The sequence below is a fragment of the Vitis riparia genome, chromosome 5, assembly GCF_004353265.1.
Source record: "Vitis riparia cultivar Riparia Gloire de Montpellier isolate 1030 chromosome 5, EGFV_Vit.rip_1.0, whole genome shotgun sequence".
Classification (NCBI taxonomy): Eukaryota; Viridiplantae; Streptophyta; class Magnoliopsida; order Vitales; family Vitaceae; genus Vitis; species Vitis riparia.
In genome coordinates, this window is record NC_048435.1 from 6897461 (window position 1) to 6921261 (window position 23801).

The 23801-nt window shown below is 37.4% G+C and overlaps 3 protein-coding genes and 1 pseudogene across 3 annotated transcripts; all 4 read left to right on the plus strand.

Moving 5' to 3' along the window:
• The first annotated feature begins 756 nt into the window (after positions 1-756).
• On the plus strand, positions 757-4065 carry LOC117913785. The gene is made up of 5 exons (XM_034828823.1): positions 757-952; positions 3108-3222; positions 3331-3420; positions 3498-3596; positions 3694-4065. Exons 1-5 carry the CDS (start codon positions 885-887, stop codon positions 3793-3795), a joined length of 474 nt encoding a protein of 157 aa, XP_034684714.1. The 5' UTR covers positions 757-884; the 3' UTR covers positions 3796-4065.
• Positions 4066-10604: 6539 nt separating this feature from the next.
• On the plus strand, positions 10605-12342 carry LOC117915465 (1-aminocyclopropane-1-carboxylate oxidase homolog 1-like). The gene is made up of 3 exons (XM_034831062.1): positions 10605-11353; positions 11560-11881; positions 11982-12342. Exons 1-3 carry the CDS (start codon positions 10833-10835, stop codon positions 12231-12233), a joined length of 1095 nt encoding a protein of 364 aa, XP_034686953.1. The 5' UTR covers positions 10605-10832; the 3' UTR covers positions 12234-12342.
• Positions 12343-13348: 1006 nt separating this feature from the next.
• Positions 13349-15651, plus strand: LOC117915466 (1-aminocyclopropane-1-carboxylate oxidase homolog 1-like). Its single transcript, XM_034831064.1, has 3 exons — positions 13349-14366; positions 14733-15054; positions 15206-15651. The coding sequence occupies exons 1-3, from the start codon at positions 13849-13851 to the stop codon at positions 15455-15457; spliced, it is 1092 nt and encodes a 363-aa protein (XP_034686955.1). The 5' UTR covers positions 13349-13848; the 3' UTR covers positions 15458-15651.
• Positions 15652-18827: 3176 nt separating this feature from the next.
• On the plus strand, positions 18828-21039 carry LOC117914898 (annotated as a pseudogene).
• Positions 21040-23801: the final 2762 nt, after the last annotated feature.

Consider the following 23801-nt stretch of genomic DNA (forward strand, 5'->3'; position numbering starts at 1 on the left):
AACATTCTTTTGGATTTCATATTAAATTTAATTTTAAACCACATAACCTTTTAATAAAATTATTCCATCAATGTAAAAATTCTAATTCAAGTAAGGATATAAACACATTTTTTTCTTGAATTATTTTTAGTAGAAAATAATATTTTTAAATTTTTTTAATTAATATTTTGTGTTGAATGTATTTTTCAAAATGGCCTATAAATATATTTGCCATATATATATATATATATATATAATATTTTGATGAAAAAAAAATCAAATTAAAGGAAAAAGCCAGAAAAAATAATATTGATCTTCAGCACCGCAGGCCCAGCTTTCTTTTCTAAAAAGTGGAAAAAGCATTGATTCTGATCATTTGAATATGAGTCCATATTGATATTATTCAAAGTAAAAAATGAAGACCATGGTGAAAAAGCGGAACACGGAGTCACACAAAAGGGCACTCATGTAAAAACATTACAGGTACAGGGACATTTCCAGAGTCCAACACAAGAAACCTTAATCCGTACTCTCCAAGGTACCAAACCAATAAACTCGCTTCTGGTAATCGACACGTCTCACAGCCGCACGCAGTCTCGCCGAATACTATTGGTGGTTCTACGTGTAACATTGTCTGAACCATCGCGGGGCTCCGAACTCACCGTACAAAGCGCGTACCTGTGTTTATGGTAGACGCGGATGTGGTGGGAGGGACGCGTGGCTTTTTAGGCCGCTCTGGGTTATTTAAATCGGTGAGGCATAGCAGAAATAGCGAGGTCGGCTCTGCGGGTTTTAGGTCTTTTTACACCTATATCGCCTCTCCTGTCTTGCATTTAAGAGAGAGAGGGAGAAGACAGAGGCGCGATTCTAAAGCCTTTCACCAGTTGAGCTGCGTCCGTACGTCAATGGCGTTCGTTTCTTTCGTTGGGAGAGTTCTCTTTGCTTCTGTCTTCATTCTCTCTGCTTGGCAAGAGTTTAATGAGTTTTTTTTTCCCTCATTTATTTCACTCTTTGAATCTGATCTGTATGTGTGTGTAAAAACTAGTTTTTTTTTCTTTCCTTCTTGTCTTTTATTATTATTATTATTATTATTATTATTATTATTATTTCTTGTGTTTTGGTTTGAGTAGTATAGAGATGGTTGGGGTGTGCCTTGTCCTTGGATCTGAAGAGTTTGAGTGCTTGGTTTGGATTTTTGATTGATGTAGAGTAGAGCGGTATAGTGTGCTTTTTAGGTTTTTGCTGTATGGACTGGATTTTGGTTGGTGAGAGAAAGGAATGGGAAGAAAAGGAAAGAGAAGATTGGATCTTGCGTTTAAAGTTGTTTTGGTTTCTGAATAAAGAAAAAGGAACTGGCTTCTGCCATGCCCTCAGTCTAATGGAGGTCTTTTATTTCTCGGGCCCCAAACTGCCAAAATTTTAAGATCTGGGATTATTTAGTTATTTATTTAATGTTATTAACTTTGGTTTCTTTCGCATGTTGGAGAGGGGTTTATTCCGTAAATTTGATGTTTGAAACTATGATAAGGTGTTTATCGTCAGAATTTTCTATCATTTGTTTTCTGATTATGAAGACATAGCAGAGTAAATTTTTGTTATTTGGAACGTTAATATTTATTTTTGAATTTGCCATGGACGCGCCAAGAACGCGGATAATTAGAAGTATGTTTCCCACAGATATTCTAATTGTAAATTGGAATTTTATGTGGATATGTAATCGTTATATAGGGTTTTTCCTCCTCAGTCAGAATGATGATTTTTTGGGAGTATAAGAATCTATGGGAATTGGAAAATCATGCAGAATAAATTTAACTTGCCTCAGCCTAGGCAAATAGTAGTGTTGCTCTTAGACACGGGGTTTTTTGCATCATGGACTATTGATGTGGGTCGTCCAGATTTGTCCATTATATTTGACCCATGTGATAAGAGCCTGACACCCATATCTTTATTTTCCCAATCCATGCTTCCTAGGATGGGTGGCACATTGCCTTAACATGAGTTCTGGCTAAAAAAGAAAGAGAAAAGAAAAAAGAAAGAGAGGGAAGAAAAGAGACAGAGAACATATAGGTCAACAAATGAAAGAGAAATGGATTAACATTGTCTGCTTTTGTGAAAATGTCCTTACAGAATGTTATACATTGTGTTGCTTTTCTTTTCACCATATGTAGCCATCTGATCCCTTCTGTGATTGTGAATCCTTCAATCGGTGTATTTTGATAAATTTTAATGACTTAAGTACCTCATTAAAATTTTGTATTGATGGTTCCTCAAAAGAATGTGTGATGGTTTATTATTTAATCTGGGGATTTGGATTAGAATGTCTTAGTGAAACCCTATATAAGAAGTTATTTGGGTTTGGACTATGGAAATGGACTTCTTGTGTGGACAAAATGCTGGGTGCTTAGGATAATTGTCCTTGAAAGCATATGTATATCTGCTGCTTTTGTCATTTCAAGCGGTAACTGGGTTGTGTTTTATGTTGAAAAATGCTGGATATGTGGTGGCATTTTTTCACAAATTGGTAGCTTTGGGTCTTATTAGTTGCTCATGTCCTCTTTGCTTGTTTGCAGAGGTTTAATGAGTTGGGTAATGTTATGTTATTTACAAAGTGTACACAGAAACTGATTTCTTCAAGTTTAATGGAATTGTCATTCTATTTATTCATTCATTTCTTGGCATAACGCAACCAAATAGAACACTTCAAATTTAGTTGTAACACATAGATTGGCATTGTTAGCTAGGCATGCTCTGTTGGGTTTGAGATGCTTAAATTGAATTCAGACCTCCTCTCTGCTTTCCGTTATGAAGTTAAGGACTTGAAAAATCCTATCTTATTTATTTGAAAATCCTAGAATGGAAATAGTTTCTTTGATTTGATGGCTCAATATTGCATTCACTTATGTATTGATTTTGATTGCCTAGCATTGTATTTGTTTATTTTATTTTTTTTCATTTGATCCATCAAAGATTGAGAGTAATTGGTTTTCACGTGATAAATTGTAAGATTTTTAATCTCCAAGTCTATTTTATATGCTTTAAATTCAAACCATCAATTATTCACTATTGATGTGTGGATCATGTATCCCTTGATTTTGGTTATTGATGGCCTGCTCCTTTTCTCTTGATAGGTTTAATGAATTTGGTGTTGATGGAGGGCCTGCAGCAGAGTCATTGGCCCCGAAGTTAGATGTTTTCTCTAAACATGTGTCAGCTAATGTTGGGGTCCAAGTGCCAGAAGTAGAAGTGAGAAATGATCTTCCTTTACTTTTTCCCATCTAACTGGGATGATTGTAGTTCTTGTATTTCTCTTTAATTTTGTAGATACAACTAACTTGGACATGCTATTTACAGATTAAAAATTTAGTGGCTGCATCTATAGGTTTGAAAGGCCTTGGAGGCCTTCTTTTTATCTTTGGCAGTTCTCTTGGAGCGCATCTCTTGGTTTGTAATCTCAAATCTCTTGCCTTTACCCTTTACAACAAGTAAATGAACCTTATTGAGCGTTCATTGTTGTACAGCTTCTTCATCAGGCAATCGTCATTCCTATCTTGTATGACTTTTACAACTATGATGTTGACAAGAAAGAATTTGTTGTACTCTTCCTCAAGTTCACTCAGGTTAGTCCTTAAATTCCTGTGCCAATAAGCAGGTTGTGTTGTATATCTACATGAATCAAATAACTATAATATATCCATTTTGCATTTTCTTTTACAGAATTTGGCACTGTTCGGAGCATTGCTTTTTTTCATAGGCATGAAGAACTCAATGCCCAGGAGACAACTCAAGAAGAAGGCTCCAAAGGCAAAAACAGTCTAAAAGTGGACAGATTGGGTATATAGTTCCTGATCAAGTTGTATGATGGTCACGATGCCAGCCAGCCGAGATATTGTTCAGGACCTAGTTTTGTATGCTTATATTGGAGGTTCTTTTTTCTTTTGGTTTTGCCCCTTCCAGTTCACATGGAAGATTTTACTTATTTCCTTTGAGGGTGTGATTTTGTTTCTTGTTAGGCCTGTTTTATGGATATTTAAAAATCGAGGTTTAGAGGCATTTATGATCCATGAAAATTTACAGTGTTTCTCTGCTTCCTTTGGTTCTTTCACTTCTGTTTATTCGGCCGGTGACTTCTTAGGCGCGAGTATCTAGAGATCATTTTCTAAAAAAATCTTCTACCCCAATTTTACGTTAAGTCAAAAGGGTGTTAAAAGGTCTTGACGCCGTGGTCTTGGTAGAGAGGCCTTGACAGTGGGGTTGGGAAATTCATACGATGTCAGGATTAATCTGACAGCTACAGCTGGCGACGCCCATTGCGCACTTAATTGGAAAGAGTGATCCTTTAGACTTCCAACCAACTACCATCAGTGGTATGACAGATGTTCAAACAACATTAGTGTGATTTTAGTATGTGGACATTGGTGGGTCGCTATCATAATCGAATGTTACTTCACTTTTTTAGCAAGCCATATGTGAAAATTGGTGGGTTGCTGTAATATCGAATGTTGTATGTTACTTCACTTTTTTTACAAGCCATTGAAAGGTAAGTTTATCCTATACTTTTCTAGGTGTTGAAAGCCTACCAATATCGTTATCTTTGGTTTCAAAAACCTTCAAGGCTATTTTTGGCTCCTTAAAAGGAAAGAAAGGGAGGGAAGTAAAAAAAATAGATTTAAGGTAAATAAATTATTTTTATAAGTTATTTTAATTTTTTTATGGATGTAATTTTTTTATATATAAAATAAATAATTTAAAAATATATAATTTATAATAATTTTAATTATATTTAATTTTTTATAATAAAACTAAATATAAAAAAATCATTTGTTATTTTTTTTCCTTTTTAGTATTTTTTGAGAATTAAATATAATTTAAAAAAATATGAAAAAAAGAAAATAAAAAAATAAATGTAAAATTAATCAATTATTTTAAATATTTTTTCACTTATTTCACTTATTTTCCTCTATAATATAAAATTTAATTTAATTTTCAAAATGGTGGTGAAAATGATTAGATCTTTAAAAGTACCAAAAAAGAAAGAAAAAGAATAAATACGCTGTTTTTTTTTTGCTTTTAAATTTACCATTTTTCTTTACTAAATCTTCAAGTTGTCAATGGAAATTAGTCCATGTGTCCCAAGTAGAGGAATATCTGGTTGCAGAAATTGGAGATCTTTGATGGGCTGGTTTGCATTATGCTGAACATGATTCTATATACTTTATTGCTGTTAACCATGCTTTTTATGGTTCACAATTTGTATGTGGTACAAAGGAGCACATAAATTTATCACTTGTCCTCCCCGGAAGGTATATATTGAGTCCTTGAAATTTAGAATAGGTGGGAAGAAGAGAAATGGTGTTTGTTCCAAAATGATCGTGTTCAACCTTTTCTGCTTAAACCTTTGGCTTAAATTCAATTTCCCATCAGGGCTGTGATAGGTCCCAAACTCAAATAATATAAAAAATTAGTAAATGGGTTTCTCTTCGGGTGAGAAAGTACCACAAAATTCTGAATAGCAAGTGATTATTCTCCACTGATATCTTCCGGCTGCTTTAAATAAGCCAAGCCATACACGGAAACCGAAATAAAAGAAAAGCTGGAAATGGAAACAAAACAATACCCATACTAAACACAAACCATGACTAACAGAAATTGACGTATAATTTAAAAAAACTCGCAACCACAACGCCACTACCACAACGCCAGTGACCCAGTCCTACCCCAGCTACATGCACTTCGCCTGCGACTCTTTCCACGTACAACTTCATCCCAAATATTTGGGATTTGGCCTAAGGGCCCTTGCTGACCGTCGTGGCTTATCAATACCTCCCCCATTAGGTGGATCCTTGTCCTCAAGGTCCACGCTCAGAAACCTTTCCAACAGCTGTTTGGTGGGTTCCCACGTTGCTTCTTCTACTGGTAGAGTTTCCCAATGGACCAAACTCTCTTCGATAATCTGGGCTCCCTGTTTTATCCAGCGGCGATCTAGTATAGCCCGTGGCTTCAGCATGACTATCCCCTCGTCTGTGAATGGTGGCAACTCTTCGCTGTGGTTCACCCCATTTTCTTCGTTAGTGTTGTATCGTTTGAGTAGGGATACGTGAAATACTGGATGAACGCGCGACCCTTCTGGTAAGTGGAGCTTGTATGCGACTGGACCGATTTTCTCCAAGATTTCGTAGGCCCATAGAAACGGCTGGCTAATTTCTGGTGAACTCTTTTGAAAACGGTTTGCTGGCGGTATGGATGTAACCTTAGCAGCACTCGCTCTCCAACCTCGAACGACACGTCTCGTCGTTTTTATCTGCTAGTTGTTTCATCCGATTAACCGAGCGTGTAAGGTTGGCCTTGAGTTGTTGGAGTAATTCATCCCTGTTTCGTAGTTGCTGATCAACTTCATGCACTGGTGAGAGGCCCTCGTTGTATGAAGGAATGGTGGGTGGCAATCTACCATACAATGCTTGAAAAGGGTCATTCCCGTGGAGATGTGGTAAGTGGTATTGTACCAGTATTCAGCCCAAGGTAAGTAGAAGTTCCATTTGCGTGGCCACTGATGTACAAAGCATCTGAGATACTGTTCAACACAGCGGTTGACAACTTCCGTTTGTCCATCAGTCTGCGGGTGATACGCGGAGCTGAGCTGCAGTTTGGAGCCCGACATCTTGAAGAGCTCTTGCCAGAAGTTGCTCACAAAAATTGGGTCTCGGTCACTAACGATTGATCTGGGCATCCCGTGTAGCTTAACGACACCTTCCACAAATTTTTCTGCAACACCCTTAGCGGTAAAGGGATGGGTTAAAGTAAGGAAGTGGGCTGACTTACTGAGCCTATCGACGACTACCATGATGGTATCCTTGCCTGTGAAATCGGTAACCCTTCAATAAAATCCATCGTGATGTCATCCATACTTGATTTGGAATGGGCAACGGTTGTAGGAGTCCTGTCGGTGCCAAGGTTTCAACCTTTGCCTTCTGGCACACCATGCAACCCTTGACGTACTCCTGGACCGATCTGAGCATCCCTGGCCAATAAAACTGTTGCCCTAATTTTTTGTATGTGCGCAGTATGCCTGAGTGTCCGCCCATCTTGGTGTCATGCATCTCGTGCATCAGCTTGGAACGTAAGGCAGGATCGGCTGGTACGATGACCCGTTCTTTGTAACGTAGTAGACCATTGCGCCACACATAGTGGTCGTGGGCTGGTCCGCAGCTACCCGACTCATGTTTGAATATACGGATCCTCCTTTGCAGCTCGCTTGATTTCCTCCATATGTTAACCTGAGGAATAAAGATATTGTGAAGAACCGGGCTACCTTGTTTCGTGAAAGGGCGTCAGCTGCCGAATTCTCACGTCCCGAACGGTAAGTGATCTCGTAGTCATAGCCTAAGAGTTTGGCTACCCATTTTGCTGTTCAGGCGTAGAGATGCGTTGTTCCAAAAAATATTTTAGGCTTCTTTGATCCGTTTGAATATAGAATTTTCGGCCTAGGAGATAAGGCCGCCATAGTCGTATTGCTTCCACGATGGCTAGCATCTCTTTGGCATAGGTGGACCATGATTTTTTTTTGCTACCCCAAGGGCCCGACTCATGAAAGCTACTGGTTTACCTTGTTGGACAACACAGCTCCAATACCATCTCCTGATGCATCGGTTTCAATAGTGAAGATGTCGTTGAAGTTGGGCATTGCCAGTGTTGGTGTGGTGGTCATGGCTTTTTTGAGAGCCAGAAAAGCATCCTCCGCTTCCTCGTGCCACCCGAATTTGCCTTTCTTAAGAAGGTTGGTGAGGGCCCGTGCTATAATGCCATAATTTTTGACAAACTTCCGGTAATATCCTGTCAACCCTAAAAACCACGTAGCTCAGTAATGTTAGTAGGTCGTGGCCATGCCACCATCGCTGCAATCTTACTGTCGTCTACTTTCACTCCTTGACAGGTGACTATGTGCCCCAAATACTCCAACTCTTGTTGCCCGAAAGCACATTTGCTAGCCTGGACAAAGAACTGTTGCTGCTTCAATATGGCCAGAGTCTGTTTTACATGCACCAAATGCTTGTCCCAAGTAGGACTATAAACTAATATATCATCGAAGAAAACTAGTATGAATTTTCTAAGATGAGGACGAAATATAGAGTTCATAATAGCTTGAAAGGTAGAAGGTGCATTACACAAGCCAAATGGCATAACCAAATATTCGTAATGTCCGTTATGAGTTCGGAAAGCAGTTTAGGAATATCTGGGGATTTACTCGTACCTGATGTACCCAGCTCTTAGATCTAGCTTGGTGAAGTACGAGGCACCATAGAGTTCGTCCAACATATCCTCCACCGTGGGAATGGGAAAGCGGTCCTTCACAGTGGCAGCGTTGAGTGCCGATAATCTGTGCAAAAACGCCAGTTTCCATCCTTCTTCTTCACTAGTAGTACTGGTGATGAAAACGGGCTCGTACTGGGTCGAATGAGGCCTGCATTTAACATATCATGGACTTGTTTCTCGATCTCCTCCTTTTGGTAGTATGCATATCGATACGGTCGGACGTTAATCGGCTCGATGCCTTCTTTGAGAGAGATGCAATGATCAACTTCTCTTATGGGAGGTAGACTTGAAGGTTCGTGAAATACTTCTGAAAATTCCTGTAATATTTTCTGCATGTCAGGATGCATTTTTCTGTTCGACTCCTGGGCATTGATGGATAGGCATATCGCGAAAATGGAATGGCCCTGTCGAGCCTCCTTTGAAAGCTCCTTGAATGATGCGGCTTGAATAACTTCACCATTGGTCCCTTGTAACCGCCTGATCTGATTCTCCCAAAGAAACTCCATGGTTAACTGCTTCCAATTGCACACCACGGAACCTAGCATTTCAAGCCATTGAATTCCCAGAACTAGATCCAATCCTGTCAGAGGAAGAGAGTAAAGAGTTAAAGAGAAAAAAGTGCCTTGGAGGTCCACTCGCACCTCTTCGAAACGCCCCTGGCATTTTAGTTTGTCCCCGTTAGCTATCCGCACAGTGAACCTCTCGGTTGGCACTACGGGCAACCTCAGTTCATGGGCCAACCTCTCACTGATGAAGTTGTGAGTTGACCCACTGTCTATGAGTATGATGATTTCGTGGGAACCGATCTTGGTAGCTACACGCATGGTCTTAGGCGCGGACCATCCCGTTAATGCATGCAACGTAATCTCTGGTTCGAGGGGCTCCTCTCGATTTTCTTCCACTAGCTGTTCTTTTGTGGTGTCGTTGCAGAATTCATTGTTGCTGTCATCACGTCCTTCCAACATAAGTATTCGTGGCCCTTGGCATTTATGTCCTGCAGTAAACCGTTCATTACAATTAAAACATAAACCTTGGAGACGTCGCCGCTGCATTTCTTCCCAACTCAATCGTCTGACAGGTGCTACGGGTGCTGCATGATTTGCTAGCGGAAGAGCCAAGGGAGCTCGCACTGGTGGTGCAGGTCGTGTAACCCTCCTTTGTCTCATTAGTTGGTCATCTCTCATCCGCGCGAAGCGAATAACATCTTTCAATGTCTGTGGTTTAAACATGCGGATCCCGTCAGATATCTCAGTCTTTAAACCACCCATGAAGGTTCCCACCAGAGCCTTTTGCGTCCAGCCGGTGACCCGATTGCCTAATTGTTCAAATTCCCGTTGATATTCGCGCAAGGAACCAGTCTGTCTGATCCGTGATAGAGCTTCGTCAAAATCCTCGCAATCTGAAGGTCCAAAACGTGCCCAAAGTTCATCTTCAAAATCTGTCCATGAGAGAACTCGTCCTTCTTCTTGGAACGTCCTGCGGATCCATTGCCACCATTGATTGGCCTCCCCTTCCAAGTGATAAGAGGCCAAAGAAACCTTCTGGTTATCAGGAGTGTTTTGGAATTCAAAGAATTGATTCACACGATTGAACCACTCTGTCGGGTCATCTCCGGAGAATCGAGGAAACTCTAGTTTTTCCGTTTTTGAGGATACGACAAGTCGTCCCCCATTGTGGCCTTCACGGTATTGGTTACCATGATTTGGAGGCTGCTGATCTGCAAGGAATACATCAGAGAGACGGTTAAGAGTCTCTTCCAAATGTCGCAACCTATCTGGCATGCCGAGCTCTATCCGGTGTAGCCCCTCTTGCACTTCACCGAGCCCAGCTTCCAACAGTTCAATTCGCTCTTTATTGGTGCCCATAGTAGCCTGGCTCTGATACCAATGATAGGTCCCAAACTCAAATAATATAAAAAATTAGTAAATGGGTTTCTCTTCGAGTGAGAAAGTACCACAAAATTCTGAATAGCAAGTGATTATTCTCCACTGATATCTTCCGGCTGCTTTAAATAAGCCAAGCCATACACGGAAACCGAAATAAAAGGAAAGCTGGAAATGGAAACAGAACAATACCCATACTAAACACAAACCATGACTAACAGAAATTGACGTAAAACTCGCAACCACAACGCCACTACCACAACGCCAGTGACCCAGTCCTACCCCAGCTACATGCACTTCGCCTGCGACTCTTTCCACGTACAACTTCATCCCAAATATTTGGGATTTGGCCTAAGGGCCCTTGCTGACCGTCGTGGCTTATCAGGCTGCTATCCTCTGACTTTCTAAGAAGATATGAGGTCCCTTGATCCTCTTAACCCAGGTACGTGTCAATTTATATTCCATAGGAGGCAGCATCTCTCTTGAGAGAGTTGACCACCAAAATTCAAGACGTATGTGGCCTTGAGACAAGTTGCAATTTTTTTATCTCTTCATCCATTGGATGCAGTGGCCCGTTTGACTCTATTCCCCCTCTCATAGGCATCTTTAATTTCTTTCACCATTGCCTCTGCTCTCACACCTTTGGGTGAAATTTATAACAAAATGGTGGTCACCAGCACCAGTGAATTGCCAGGGGACTACGATCGAGCAAGTGAATTAAAGGCTTTCGATGAGTCCAAAGCTGGTGTAAAGGGACTCGTTGATGCCGGGGTCTCTCAAGTTCCCCGGATATTCATTCAACCACTGGAGAAATCGAGGGCCAATGTAAACACCCAATTCAAATTTCCAGTCATAGACCTCCAAGGCATGGATACGGATCGAGTTCAGCGCAAACAGATCGTAGACAAGGTCCGGGAGGCGTCAGAGACGTGGGGTTTCTTCAACGTGCTGAACCATGGGATCCCAGTTACCGTGCTGGAGGAGATGATGAATGGGGTACGCAGGTTTTATGAACAAGATACTGAGCTGAAGCAGGAATTTTACACCCGAGATGTGTCGAGAAAGTTGGTGTATAATAGCAATTTTGATCTATACACAGCTAAAGCAGCTAGTTGGAGGGACACCTTTTATTGCCTTATGGCTCCTCATCCTCCCAACCCACAAGACTTACCAGCGGCGTGCAGGTATGTAATAAGAGACTGCCCTAAAAATGATTGCTTAGGACAAAAGTTCGTGCTTATTTTCTCTCAAACTGCATATCATTCACCCAGATGATTTGTTCCTTGAACTGCTTTCTGTCAGATTCAATGATGTAGAGGTAATTAACTTGATATTATAGTACTTTCTCACCAAAATTCCACCTGATTTAGTGCTTTAAGTAACCTTGTAGGGATATATTGATGGAGTACAAGGAACAAGTTATGAAATTGGGGTTTAAATTGTTGGAGTTAATGTCAGAGGCTTTGGGGCTCAATCCCAACCACCTAAAAGACATGGATTGTGCAGAGGGGCTTGCCATGGTGTGTCACTACTATCCAGCATGCCCTCAGCCAGAATTAACCTTGGGCACCGGCTTCCACACTGATAACGACTTCCTTACTGTCCTACTACAAGACCAGATTGGAGGCCTCCAAGTTCTTCATCAGGATCAGTGGGTTGATGTCCCCCCAATGCCTGGAGCTCTTGTAATCAATGTTGGAGATCTTCTACAGGTAAAGTTTTGCTGTAATATGCACCGGATTTGTATGAATTACTAATTATGTCATTTGTGAATCATTAAAATATAACTTCATACATCGTTGGACTTTTCAGCTCATTACAAATGACAGGTTTAAGAGTGTAGAACACAGAGTACTGGCAAACCATACTGGGCCAAGAGTCTCAATTGCATGCTTCTTTAGCACATCCGTCCAGCCATCCTCAAAGCTTTATGGACCTATCAAGGAATTGTTATCTGAAGAGAACCCAGCAAGGTACAGGGAAACCACAGTGAGCGACTATGTTGCCCACTTCCAAGAGAAAGGGCTTGAAGGGTCCACTGCTCTGCAGCTTTTCCGGCTCTAAAAAGAGTGACTACCATACTACTGTCTCAAATACTTAATGGCTAATATCCTTGTATAAATGTGCTATTGAATATCATATTTGCCCACATATTGAAACTTGCTATGTTTTTTGAAAATTTAAGGGAAAGAAAATAAAGAGGAAAAATGGAAGGAAAGAAAATATGAAAGAAAATAAAAAATAGATTTAAAATTTAAAAAATATTTTTATGCATTTCTTTAAATTCATATCACTTAATTTCCTCCGTTATATAAAAATTAAATAATTTTAAAATGTATAAATTTCTAACCAACTTTAATTATATTTATTTATTTTTTAAAATTTTATAATGAAATCAAACATGAGAAAACCATTTTCCTTTACATTTTTTTTCTTTCCTTGATACTTTTCGGGAGCCAAACATAACTAAAACCTCTGATTTTGTAGTTGGGTAGATGCATGATTACTATGTCATATTATTTCACAATCATCAGGAGGAAAAGTTCATGCCAATATTTCATATAATCACTTGTATTCAATTTCTCCTAATTCTACGGGGTATAACTTTTTGTATTTCAATAATAAATTTTTATTTATTATAATATTTAATTATCAATAATCATGTTTTTAGATGGTTAGACAAAAATATCAAATTATGAAAATAGTTGTATCCATTGACCAAAAATAAACAACCTATTTGACTGAGTTTTTAAAAATAATTTTATATTTTTAAAAACAAATTTTAAAAAACACTAACAAACAAGCGCAAAATATCTTTAACATATTGTTTTTACATATTTTTTTTTGTTGTATTTATACTACTTTCAAAATATTTTGTTCTTTAGTTTATTGTATAACTATTTTTTATTTTAATATTTTTTCTAGCCATGTAAAGACATGACCATGGGTAATTATGGAATATAAAGAATTGTACTTACTAGTAAAATTAAGAGAAAATAAATAATATAAAATATTAGATATAATTTTTTTTTATAAAAGATATATAAAAAAATATTTAAAATTTTAAGCAAACAAAAACAGCAAAAAAGTTAGATTCGGGAAAACCCTGGCCCATCACTTTCCTAGCCATCCTTTAGTTCGGGAACCATACAAAACATGATTGTGGTTAACCAATCAGATCATAGCTCCTTATATGCCTCCTTTTGCCATAAAAGGACTTTCGAGAACACTAGAGGATCTTTTTCTTCTTCCATTACTGGCAGGAAACCCTCCATGGTCAAGCATTTAAGATATTCTTTCTTTCTCTCGCTCTTTTTATTTTTTTTCGGCCGCTTTCTCAGTTCAATCTTATTTCACTTACTATCTTGTCAGGGAGATTGGGCTTCGGTCAAGAGGGTTCCACTACTGACCCAAACCCAGCCGCACCAACAGCCGGCAGATAAAAAAATTGTCGTAATTCACCGTCCGTTGGATGCAACCGTTGATCATCTTCTTCAACCATTACAGAGTTCTCACATTTTGAAGACGGCGCTTTATTCACTGCTCAATGGCCGTTATATCGATCCTTTATCTGTGCTCAGCATAACAAGCTTAGAGTGCTGGTCAGTGGTCATTGCCTGCAACTAGTGTACTGTGGATTCAGTTGGGGGAAACCAAATCGGTGACATTTTAGAACAAAATGGTAGCCACCTGTGCCAGCGAAATTTCAGAGGAATACGATCGAGCAAGTGAATTAAAGGCCTTCGACGAGTCTAAAGCAGGCGTTAAAGGTTTAGTTGATGCTGGGGTCTCCAAAGTTCCTCGGATGTTCATTCAACCACCAGATAACTTGAGAACCTGTAGCCCCCAATTCAGTTTTCCAGTCATAGATCTCCATGGCATGGACAGCGATCCAATTCGGCGAAAGGAGATTGTTGAGATGGTCAGGGAAGCATCGGAGACGTGGGGTTTCTTCACCGTGGTGAACCATGGGATCCCTGAGAGTGTGTTGGAGGAGATGATGGATGGGACACGCCGGTTTTATGAACAGGATATTGAGGTGAAGAAGAAGTTTTACTCGCGTGATCTATCGAGAAAGGTGATATATAATAGTAATCTTAATCTTTACATATCAAAAGCAGCTAATTGGAGGGATACCTTTTATTGCCTTATGTCTCCCCAGCCTCTTAACCCACAAGAGTTGCCTGCGACATGCAGGTATGTGATAATCATTCATCATCACTCTTGCATTTTCTGTTATGAATGTTATGGAATTGTGGAATGATTTTGTTCTTTCAATTGCTTTCTCTGAGGTTTAGTAGTGTGTTTTATTATCATGTTATTTTCCAAAACAAGGAACAATGATGATAGACGTCTATTTAGAGAAGCAATCTTGCATTCCATTAGTATTTTTAGTAATATTTTGCAAAATCAGCAACATTCTGGAGAAGCGGTTTGATGTAAGGATCTGAAATTTCTTACTGTAGTGTAATCTTTTCTTGATTACAATTGAGATGCTGTATGTGGATGAAATACTTTTTGAATTTCCGAAGTCCTATGTTAAGCGCTAAAGTAATTTTGTAGAGATATATTGATGGAGTACAAGGAGAAAATTATGGGATTAGGACTTAAACTGTTGGAGTTGATATCTGAGGCTCTTTGCCTCAATCCAAACCACTTAAAAGACATGGATTGTGCGGAGGGGCTTCTCATTTTGTGTCACTATTATCCAGCTTGTCCACAGCCAGAGCTAACCATGGCCAGCACAAGGCATTCTGACAATGACTTCCTTACAATACTACTACAAGACCAGATTGGAGGCCTCCAAGTTCTTCATCAGGATCAGTGGGTTGATATTCCCCCAGTTCCTGGAGCCCTTGTGATCAATGTTGGTGATCTTCTACAGGTGAACTTTTTTGTATTATGCAACTGTTTTAATCTATGAAAATACTGCATTCTTCATATTGGTTGCATTGCATTTCTGTTACTTGTAGAAAGGCTAACACTCGTGGAACCCAAAGTGAAAATTAAAACTTTGTTTATTGTTGTCTCTTCAGCTTATAACCAATGACAGGTTTAAGAGTGTAGAACACAGAGTATTGGCGAACCGACGTGGTCCAAGAGTCTCAGTGGCATGCTTTTTCAGCACATGTCATCTGCCATCCTCAAAATTATATGGACCTATCAAGGAATTGTTATCCGAAGAGAATCCACCAAAATACAGGGAAACCACAGTGAGAGACTATGCTCTCTATTTGCGCTCAAAAGGGCTTGGTGGGACTTCTGCTCTACCACATTTCAAGCTCTAAATTGGTTACCATATTTCTGAGTGTTATGATTGTTGTCTCAAACAGTTTCCTGGATTGAATCCTTGCTTAGCAGCATATATAAAACTTTAGTGTTGAGTATGATATTTGTGGGCATATTGAAACTTGAAACCTCTGGTTTTATAAGTCATCTGAAAAATGTCAATTTAAAACAAAATATCCATGTCTCTCTTCAATTAAACTGTCTCTGTGAGATGATGGATCTGCTGTATTGGTAGTTTACACGGTTAATTGGACATGTAGTTGAACCAGAGTTCATTGAGACTAGTACAAAGCTATAGGCCAGAAACGCACCAATGAAGGTGTAGAGGAAATTTCTGCTAGTCCAGATGTGTTTCTAGATGAAGGAGCAGCAATAAAAATGTTTCCTTCATATTCCCCAATGCAGCTCCCATTTCCCCAACTAAAAAAAATATGGAAATCAGCTAGCAGCAGCAACAAAATTCATGCAGGAATAGAATCTGTCTAAGACAAGATCGGAAAAGTAAGTTGGTGTAAAGGGATGTCTAGATACTGAGGTGATTCAGATCCCTCGGACATTCACCAATAAAAGTAGTTTCAATGTGAGCAAAGCAGGCTAATTAGAAGTGTACCTCCCCCTTATGTCATCAGTCCAGAACACTGAAGAGGTGAAGTTAATTATTGAACTTAAACTACTATTGGCGGGTTCATATATTAGGGTGATAGATGGTTAAGAATTTCAGTCCAATGACTAAAAAATTCATCAAACATTGAATAATTATAAATTACAAGAACTAAAAGTCTTAGAATGTTAGTAGTTGTTTTTTATTTTTTATTTTAACTTCTTAATCGTTGGGTAGAAGATAAGAAAACTAAATAAATAAAATTGATTTTCAAAATTTTCAAACCTAAAGCTCTTCAAACCAAAAACTCTAAAAAATGTAGGAAGGAAAATATTGTAAAAAGCTTTTGATCCCGATCTTGCACTTATCTCTCAAACTTCCATTAGGTGAATTTTGGTTTCTTTACTACCCCTAGCCTCGATCTCTTTATTTTTGAGGAGTTTAAGGCTTGTTCTACTCCTCTAGGTATGTGCCCATAATGGTGCTGGGAGTGGTTTTTGCACTTATCAACAATAGCTTACTCATTGCAATTTTTCTTTCAAAGACTGTTGTTGCAGTATATCCCATGTTCTAGGCGACAGATTTTGCAACTTCTCAATCATTGACTCTCCCCAATGGAAGCCATGCCTTTTTAATTTGGTTTAAATTATGCTTTCTTCTTGGGTCAGCCTTAATGTCTTTCTGTAAAGGATAGGTAAGGGTTCCGATTCTTCATTTATTTCCTCCATTTAATTTTTTTGCCTCTTCTTATACCTTTCCTTTTTATGCCATGACGAAGGGGAGAAGGATGAGGGTATTTGATTCGTTGGAAGACTTTCTCTTAGAGTTCAATATTTCGCTTTTACTGGGTCTTTACTTTGTCAAAGATGGTGCGGTAGACCTTGTTGCTAGCAATCCTATTGAGGGAGAGTTGCTTCTCCCCAAAAGTTAATTTGAAGCTGAGCTTAGACTGCCACTTTCTCTATTGTTCAGACCTTTAGCTAGCGTTGACAGTTGTGTATTAATATAGTGAGGTTGATCATTCAGAAGAGCAAATCTCCTACAACGGAGGTTCTCACCATGGGTGAGTACTTACTACTTGCTATTGAAGTTGCTAGGTGATCGTCTCTACTAATAGATGCCAAGTTTAGTCTAACCTTTCTGATACAATAGTGATGGGTAAGTCCATTGGGTTATGCTACTAGGTATATGGTGACTTCCTCTCTCTATGATTCCCGACTTTCCTGCTTCTTTGGGCTGATTTTAGACTTTTGTTGTTTTTTCTTTTCTAATGGTGCAAGTCTTACAACTTGGATGTTTGTCGTTGTCTTACTTCTTCCGACTTGAATATGGTTAGCTTGAGAGGTCAGGTTAAGAGGATGTCGTCATGGGTGGATGGCTTCTTGAAAGGGCTATCTCAAGCTAAGTTGGAGTCGGAATTGAAAGGGTATAATGATTAGCTCTCATTAGGAGATTATGTAGCTCAAAGTGCGGCTGGAAAAGTGAGAGACTTGCTTTGACATGTTGTCCTAAGAGAAAGAAGATTTTAGTGACCTTCTCGAGGAGACGAGGTGATCCAAGGTGTTGTGTGAGATAGACTTGCTCCTTTTGTAGGAAGGGTAGGCTAAAGAGAAGGAAGACCTTTATGATAAGGTGTATAAATACTAACCAATGACCTTCTAGCCTGAGATGAGTAGAACTAAAATGAAGGATATGTCTGGAGTTGGATTGATGAGCACTTTAAACTTGGGGTTGAGTCTTTTGATCCTCTTGAGATAGGCTCGGACAATGAGTTTGATAGGTCTTTTGGACATTTCTTGGTGGATGAACTCTCATTGGGTATAGGCGGTGGTCTCACCAGGTCAAACCTAGAGGTGAGTCCTGGTCCTGGTCAATTTTTCCTTTCTATTCTTCATTTATGCTTGGGTTATTAATAGGAGTTTTTCGAGGAGGTTAGTTTGGTTGCAAATTAATTGGATACAGAGTAGGACACGGTGATTTTTCACCATCTTGACTCTTTGACTACAAATTTCTATTCTAATTAAACTCTAAAACCAAAATACGTGATAATATTAATCAAGAAAAATTGAAGATAAAATTACCATAACTTTATAATATTTTAGATGATTGTTTTTTAGAAATAAAATTGTTAATTAAATAAAATATATTAACATATATTAAAAATTGTTTTTTTTTATTTATAAAAAATACATTTTCTCTTCTGTTTTATATAATAAAAAACTAAAAATTTTAATTAAAAAAAGAAGAAGAAAATAAAACAAGTTCAAAACAATTTTAGGCATAAAAGTAAAATAACTTATTCTAATCTTGACTAAAATAAATGCCCACACAATTGAAAAGTATTAATTTAATGAATATTCTAAAAAATTTGGTGGCAAACTCTGCCCCATCACTTGCCTAGTATTCCTTTAAATTGGCAACCATTACAAAACATGTTTTGGCCAATCAATACATCTTAGCCCATTAAGTGCATCATTTTACCTTGGTTCCTATTCCCACTTACCTAATTTTTGCTAGGGGCAGAACCATGTTATAAAAGGGCTTTCGACAACATTATCTTCTTCTTTTTTTACCTTCGGTTAAGCGGGTTCCACAGCTGGCCCAAACCCAGCCCCCACGATCAACTTGCTTATAGGTGCTCCATTTTTCTCTCTTTTCTCTATTTTAATTTTAATTTAATTTAATTTATTTTATTTCTTTATTTTATTTTATTTTTTTTATTGTTTTACAGGATAAGGATTGCATTCTGGAGGCCGCTTCGGAGGAAGGACCTCGCCTGCATATGTAAAAAAAAACAAAAAAAAAGTGGTAATTCACCATTCGTTGGATGCAACCTATGATTTTTTGGTTGGCTCCGTTCATTTTCCCATCGACCATCTTCTTCAACCCTTACAGAGTTCTCACCTATTGAAGGCGGCGCTTTATTCACTGCTCAATGGCCGGTACATCGATCTTTTATTTGTGCTCGCCATAACAAGATGAGAGTGATGTCAGTGGTGGCTGGTTAAGTTCTGCTAATTAGAGTTGCCTGCAACTAGTGTACTGTAGATTCAGTTAGGGGAAACCAATTTGGTGACATTATAGAACAAAATGGTAGTCACCAGCTCCACAAAATTTTCAGAGGACTACGATCGAGCAAGTGAATTAAAGGTCTTCGATGAGTCTAAAGAGGGTGTTAAAGGTTTAGTTGATGCTGGGGTCTCCAAGGTTCCCCGGATGTTCATTCAACCACCAGATAACTTGAGAACTTGTAACACCCAATTCAATTTTCCAGTCATAGATCTCCATGGCATGGACAGCGATCCAATTCGGCGAAAGGAGATTGTTGAGATGGTCAGGGAAGCATCGGAGACGTGGGGTTTCTTCACCGTGGTGAACCATGGGATCCCTGTTAGCGTCTTGGAGGAGATGATGGATGGCGCACGCCGGTTTTATGAACAAGACAATGAGGTGAAGAAGGAGTTTTACACGCGTGATCGGACGAGAAAGGTGGTATATAATAACAATTTTGATCTCTACGTATCAAAAGCAGCTAATTGGAGAGACACCTTTTATTGCGTTATGGCCCCCCATCCTCTTAACCCACAAGAGTTGCCAGCGACATGCAGGTATGTGATAATCATTCTTCATCCCTGCTAGATTTTTTGTCATGGATATTATGTAATTGAAGAAGGATCTTGTTCTGCCAATTGCTTTCTGTGAGATAGAGTTGTGTTTTATTATCACACTATTTTGCAAAATAAGGAACATGGATACAAAGTAGATGTCTTTTCGGAGAGAAACAATTTTGCTTCCCATTATGTTCAATAATATTTTTAGCAATGTTTTGCAAAGTCAGGAACACTCCGTTTTCTTGAGAAGCAATTTAATGAAACTATTCCTGGAATATATGGTGCTATTACTAAAGGTATGGAATTTCAGTTGGTGGGCATGTCCTAATGATTTGATTGGCTAAAATAATTTAATTACTAAAGTTATATGTTAAGCACTAAAATAATTTTGTAGAGATATATTGATGGAGTACAAGGAGCAAGTCATGAGATTAGGACTTAAACTGTTGGAATTAATGTCTGAGGCTATTGGGCTCAATCCAAACCACCTAAAAGACATGGATTGTGCGGAAGGGCTTGCCATTTTGTGTCACTATTATCCAGCATGTCCACAGCCAGAGCTAACCATGGGCACCACAAAGCATTCTGACAATGACTTCCTTACCATACTACTACAAGACCAGATTGGAGGCCTCCAGGTTCTTCATCAGGATCAGTGGGTCGATGTTCCCCCAGAGCCTGGAGCCCTTGTAATTAATGTTGGTGAGCTTCTACAGGTAAACTTTTCTATATTATGAGAGAGTTTTAATCAAAGAAAATATTGCATTCTTCATATTTGTTGCATTGCATTTCTGTTACTTGCAGAAAGGGTAACACTCGTGCAACCCAAAGTTAGACACATATTATGTCATTATAAGTCGATGTTTAAAACTGACTTCGTTTATTGCTGTACTCTCCAGCTTATCACCAACGACAGGTTTAAGAGTGTAGAACAGAGTACTGGCAAACCGACGAGGTCCAAGAGTCTCAGTGGCATGCTTATTTAGCACATCTCATCTGCCATCCTCAAAATTATATGGACCTATCAAGGAATTGTTATCCAAAGAGAATCCACCAAAATACAGGGAAACCACAGTGACAGACTATGTTCTCCATTTCCGCTCAAAAGGGCTTGACGGGACTTCTGCTCTACCACAGTTCAAGCTCTAAATTGGTTACCATATTTCTGAGTGTTGTGATTATTGTCTCAAGCACTTACTGGATAGAATCCTTGCTTAGTAACATATGTAGAAATTTGGCATTGAGGATAATATTTGTGGGCATATTGAAACTTGAAACCTCTGATCATATCAAATATTTGAAAATTTTCAATGTAAAACAAAATAGCCATTACTGTATTCAATTTAAGAAATTGTCATGTGACATCCTAGTAGATTTGCTGCACTGGTAGCTTACATGTAGTTAAACTAAAGTTTGTTGAGACTTGTACTAAAATATTGGCCAGAAATGCAATTATGAAAGAACAGAGGAAAATTCTGCTACTCCAGATGTGTTCCTAGGTAAAGGAAGGAGTAGCATTAAAAAAATTTCGTCTAGATACTGAGGTGATACAGATGCAACTGACATTCATCAATGAAAGTAATTGCAATCTGTACCTCCCCTTATGTCGTCACTCCTGATGATGCACCTCTTCCACTGCAATTGCCTGCGTTATGCAGGTATCTAATAGTATCAAGTTGAGTGGATTTGGAACTTTTTTTCATCAATCCAGATCACTAAAGTGGTGAAGATAATTTTTAAACTTCAATTCCTATTTGCCGGTTGATATATTACTGTGATAGACGGTTAAGAATTTCAGTCAGAGGACAAGAAATCTCCACCCAACCCCAATGGTATGACTCCCGCCAACGTAAATTTCATGTGGTTGCCCGAAATAGAGTTGGAAAAAGGCATGGCTTTGCCAGTTTTTTTAGATAAACAAATCGATATGATCCCAGTCAATACTTGAATCAAAACCGAATCCATCTCTTAGTAGTGAAAAATTTGAGGTACGCCAAACTTATTTAATGTATTTGATTTGATTTAGATGATCAATTAGATATAAGTTAATTTAGGTCTAAATCCAATTTATTTTTGAAAGAAATTAAATCTAATTTAGATTTGAAGTTCAAAATATATTTGAAATTCCTAACTCAAAATACAAAGATGCATAAAATTAATTTGATCATAACATTATATCAATAAATTATTTTAATTGAGTCTACAAAATATATATAATTATAAAAATAAAAAAATCCATCAAACATTGAACAATTATTAATTATAAGAAATGAAAGTGAATGTTAGTTTTTTAGTTTTTAATCATTCATTAGAAGACAAGAAAACCCAAAAATTGAAAACTAAATAGATAAAATCGGTTTTCAAATGTTATGATTTGCCTCTACAAGTTCCCTTAGGAAAAGAGTTATACTTTTTCTAGAGTTAATTTATTCTTGTGGATAGTGCTAACGGCAACTTTGGGGTAAATTTTTTACAAAGAAATTCTAGTTATTGAATGAGATCTAAATAAATGTAGGTAAAATTGTCAAAAATTACTCTTAAATGCATTATGTAATCCAAACCTAGAGTATAACTACAAGAAAATTTATTGTATTATTTGGAGATGATAGATTTTTCATGTGATTTAGAAATGGTAGAAAGAGTACAAGAGAAGGAGAAGGATAATTTTTTGAATAAACCTCCTTATTGATGGATATACCAAGAAAGGTACAAGAGAAGACTCAAACAATGGAATACAAGGGAGATCTTAATATAAGAGGAAGACTTGCTTTCTTTCAATTGGAAGGAGATATTAATAAGCTTTTTTATCATGGATTTTTTACGAAATTGTTTTTTTTTCTTTTGTAGGCTTTGATGCAGAGTAACAACTTTATGATATATAATTTTTTATTCTTTCTTGAGATTATATCAACTCTTTATGAGTTTGTACGCATATTTTGTCAAGTGTTAGGTTTTCCCTCAAGCTGTGTGGATGTTGCGATTTGGAGATACTTTTATTTATATGACAAGAATAAAATTTTTAGCCCTTTCATTCCTAAACGAGGAGGTTATAAATAAATTACTAAAAAAAAAAAAATTCTCTAAAACCTAATTTTCTAAATATGAAAAATCAAACAATTGCATTTGCCAAATTCTATTCTAGAGCAAACTTGAGAAACTGCATACCATGGGTGGCATCCTCCATCATTGATGTAGTTGTTAAAACTTAAAATGCAGCTTAGTGAGTTAAACTAAAGTGCATCTAAGTGAGCTAAACTAATGCATATTTAAGTGAGCTAAACCTAAATGAATTTAAGTGAACTAAGTGAGTTATACTAAGCATGCAACTAAGTGAGTTGAAATTGAGTTAAAGTATAACTAAGGGAGTTAAACCTAAAAATAAATAAATAAATAAAATTGAAAATTTATATGGCTTGGATATTGTTTAAATTTGTTTAATATACTTAGAGGGTGCTCAAATGATGACCGAAAAAATCAAAATTCAAAACTATTGAAAAATTAGGAAGGGTACATAGATGTGAAGAATTCTCTCATTCTTTGTACCCTTCCCAATCTCATTTTTTTTTTCTAAGTTTTAAAAATTTTTTGGAACCTCATGTGACTTGAATTTTGTTTAAATAGATTCATTATACTTACGGAGTATTCAATGAATGCCCAAAAAAAATCAAAATCCAAAAATACTAAATAATTAGTATGGGTGCTAATATTGTGAGGATTCTCAATTCTCTACTTTTAACTTTTAAAAATTTTGAAAAAGTCAAAATGACTAAAAAATGAGGTGAAATTCCATATTGTTACTAATTATTATTATTTTTTTTTGTATTTTCAATATTTCAACCAATATTTTATATAATTAAATTTAAATTATAAAAATTATTTTATTAATACAATTTTCAAGTACATAACTACCTTAATGTTTGAACAATGTATACTTATTTAAATTTATTTCATTTTTTAGTTTTTTTTATAAAATTCTAATTAGGCGTACAATTCATTGAAATTATTCAATTTTTTTTTTACTTCATAAATGTTTTTTGCATTTTCAATATTCATCCAATTTTTTCCAAAAATAATTTGAATTTAAAATAAAATAAATGAACTAATTCTCAATTTATAAATTATGTCATTGAA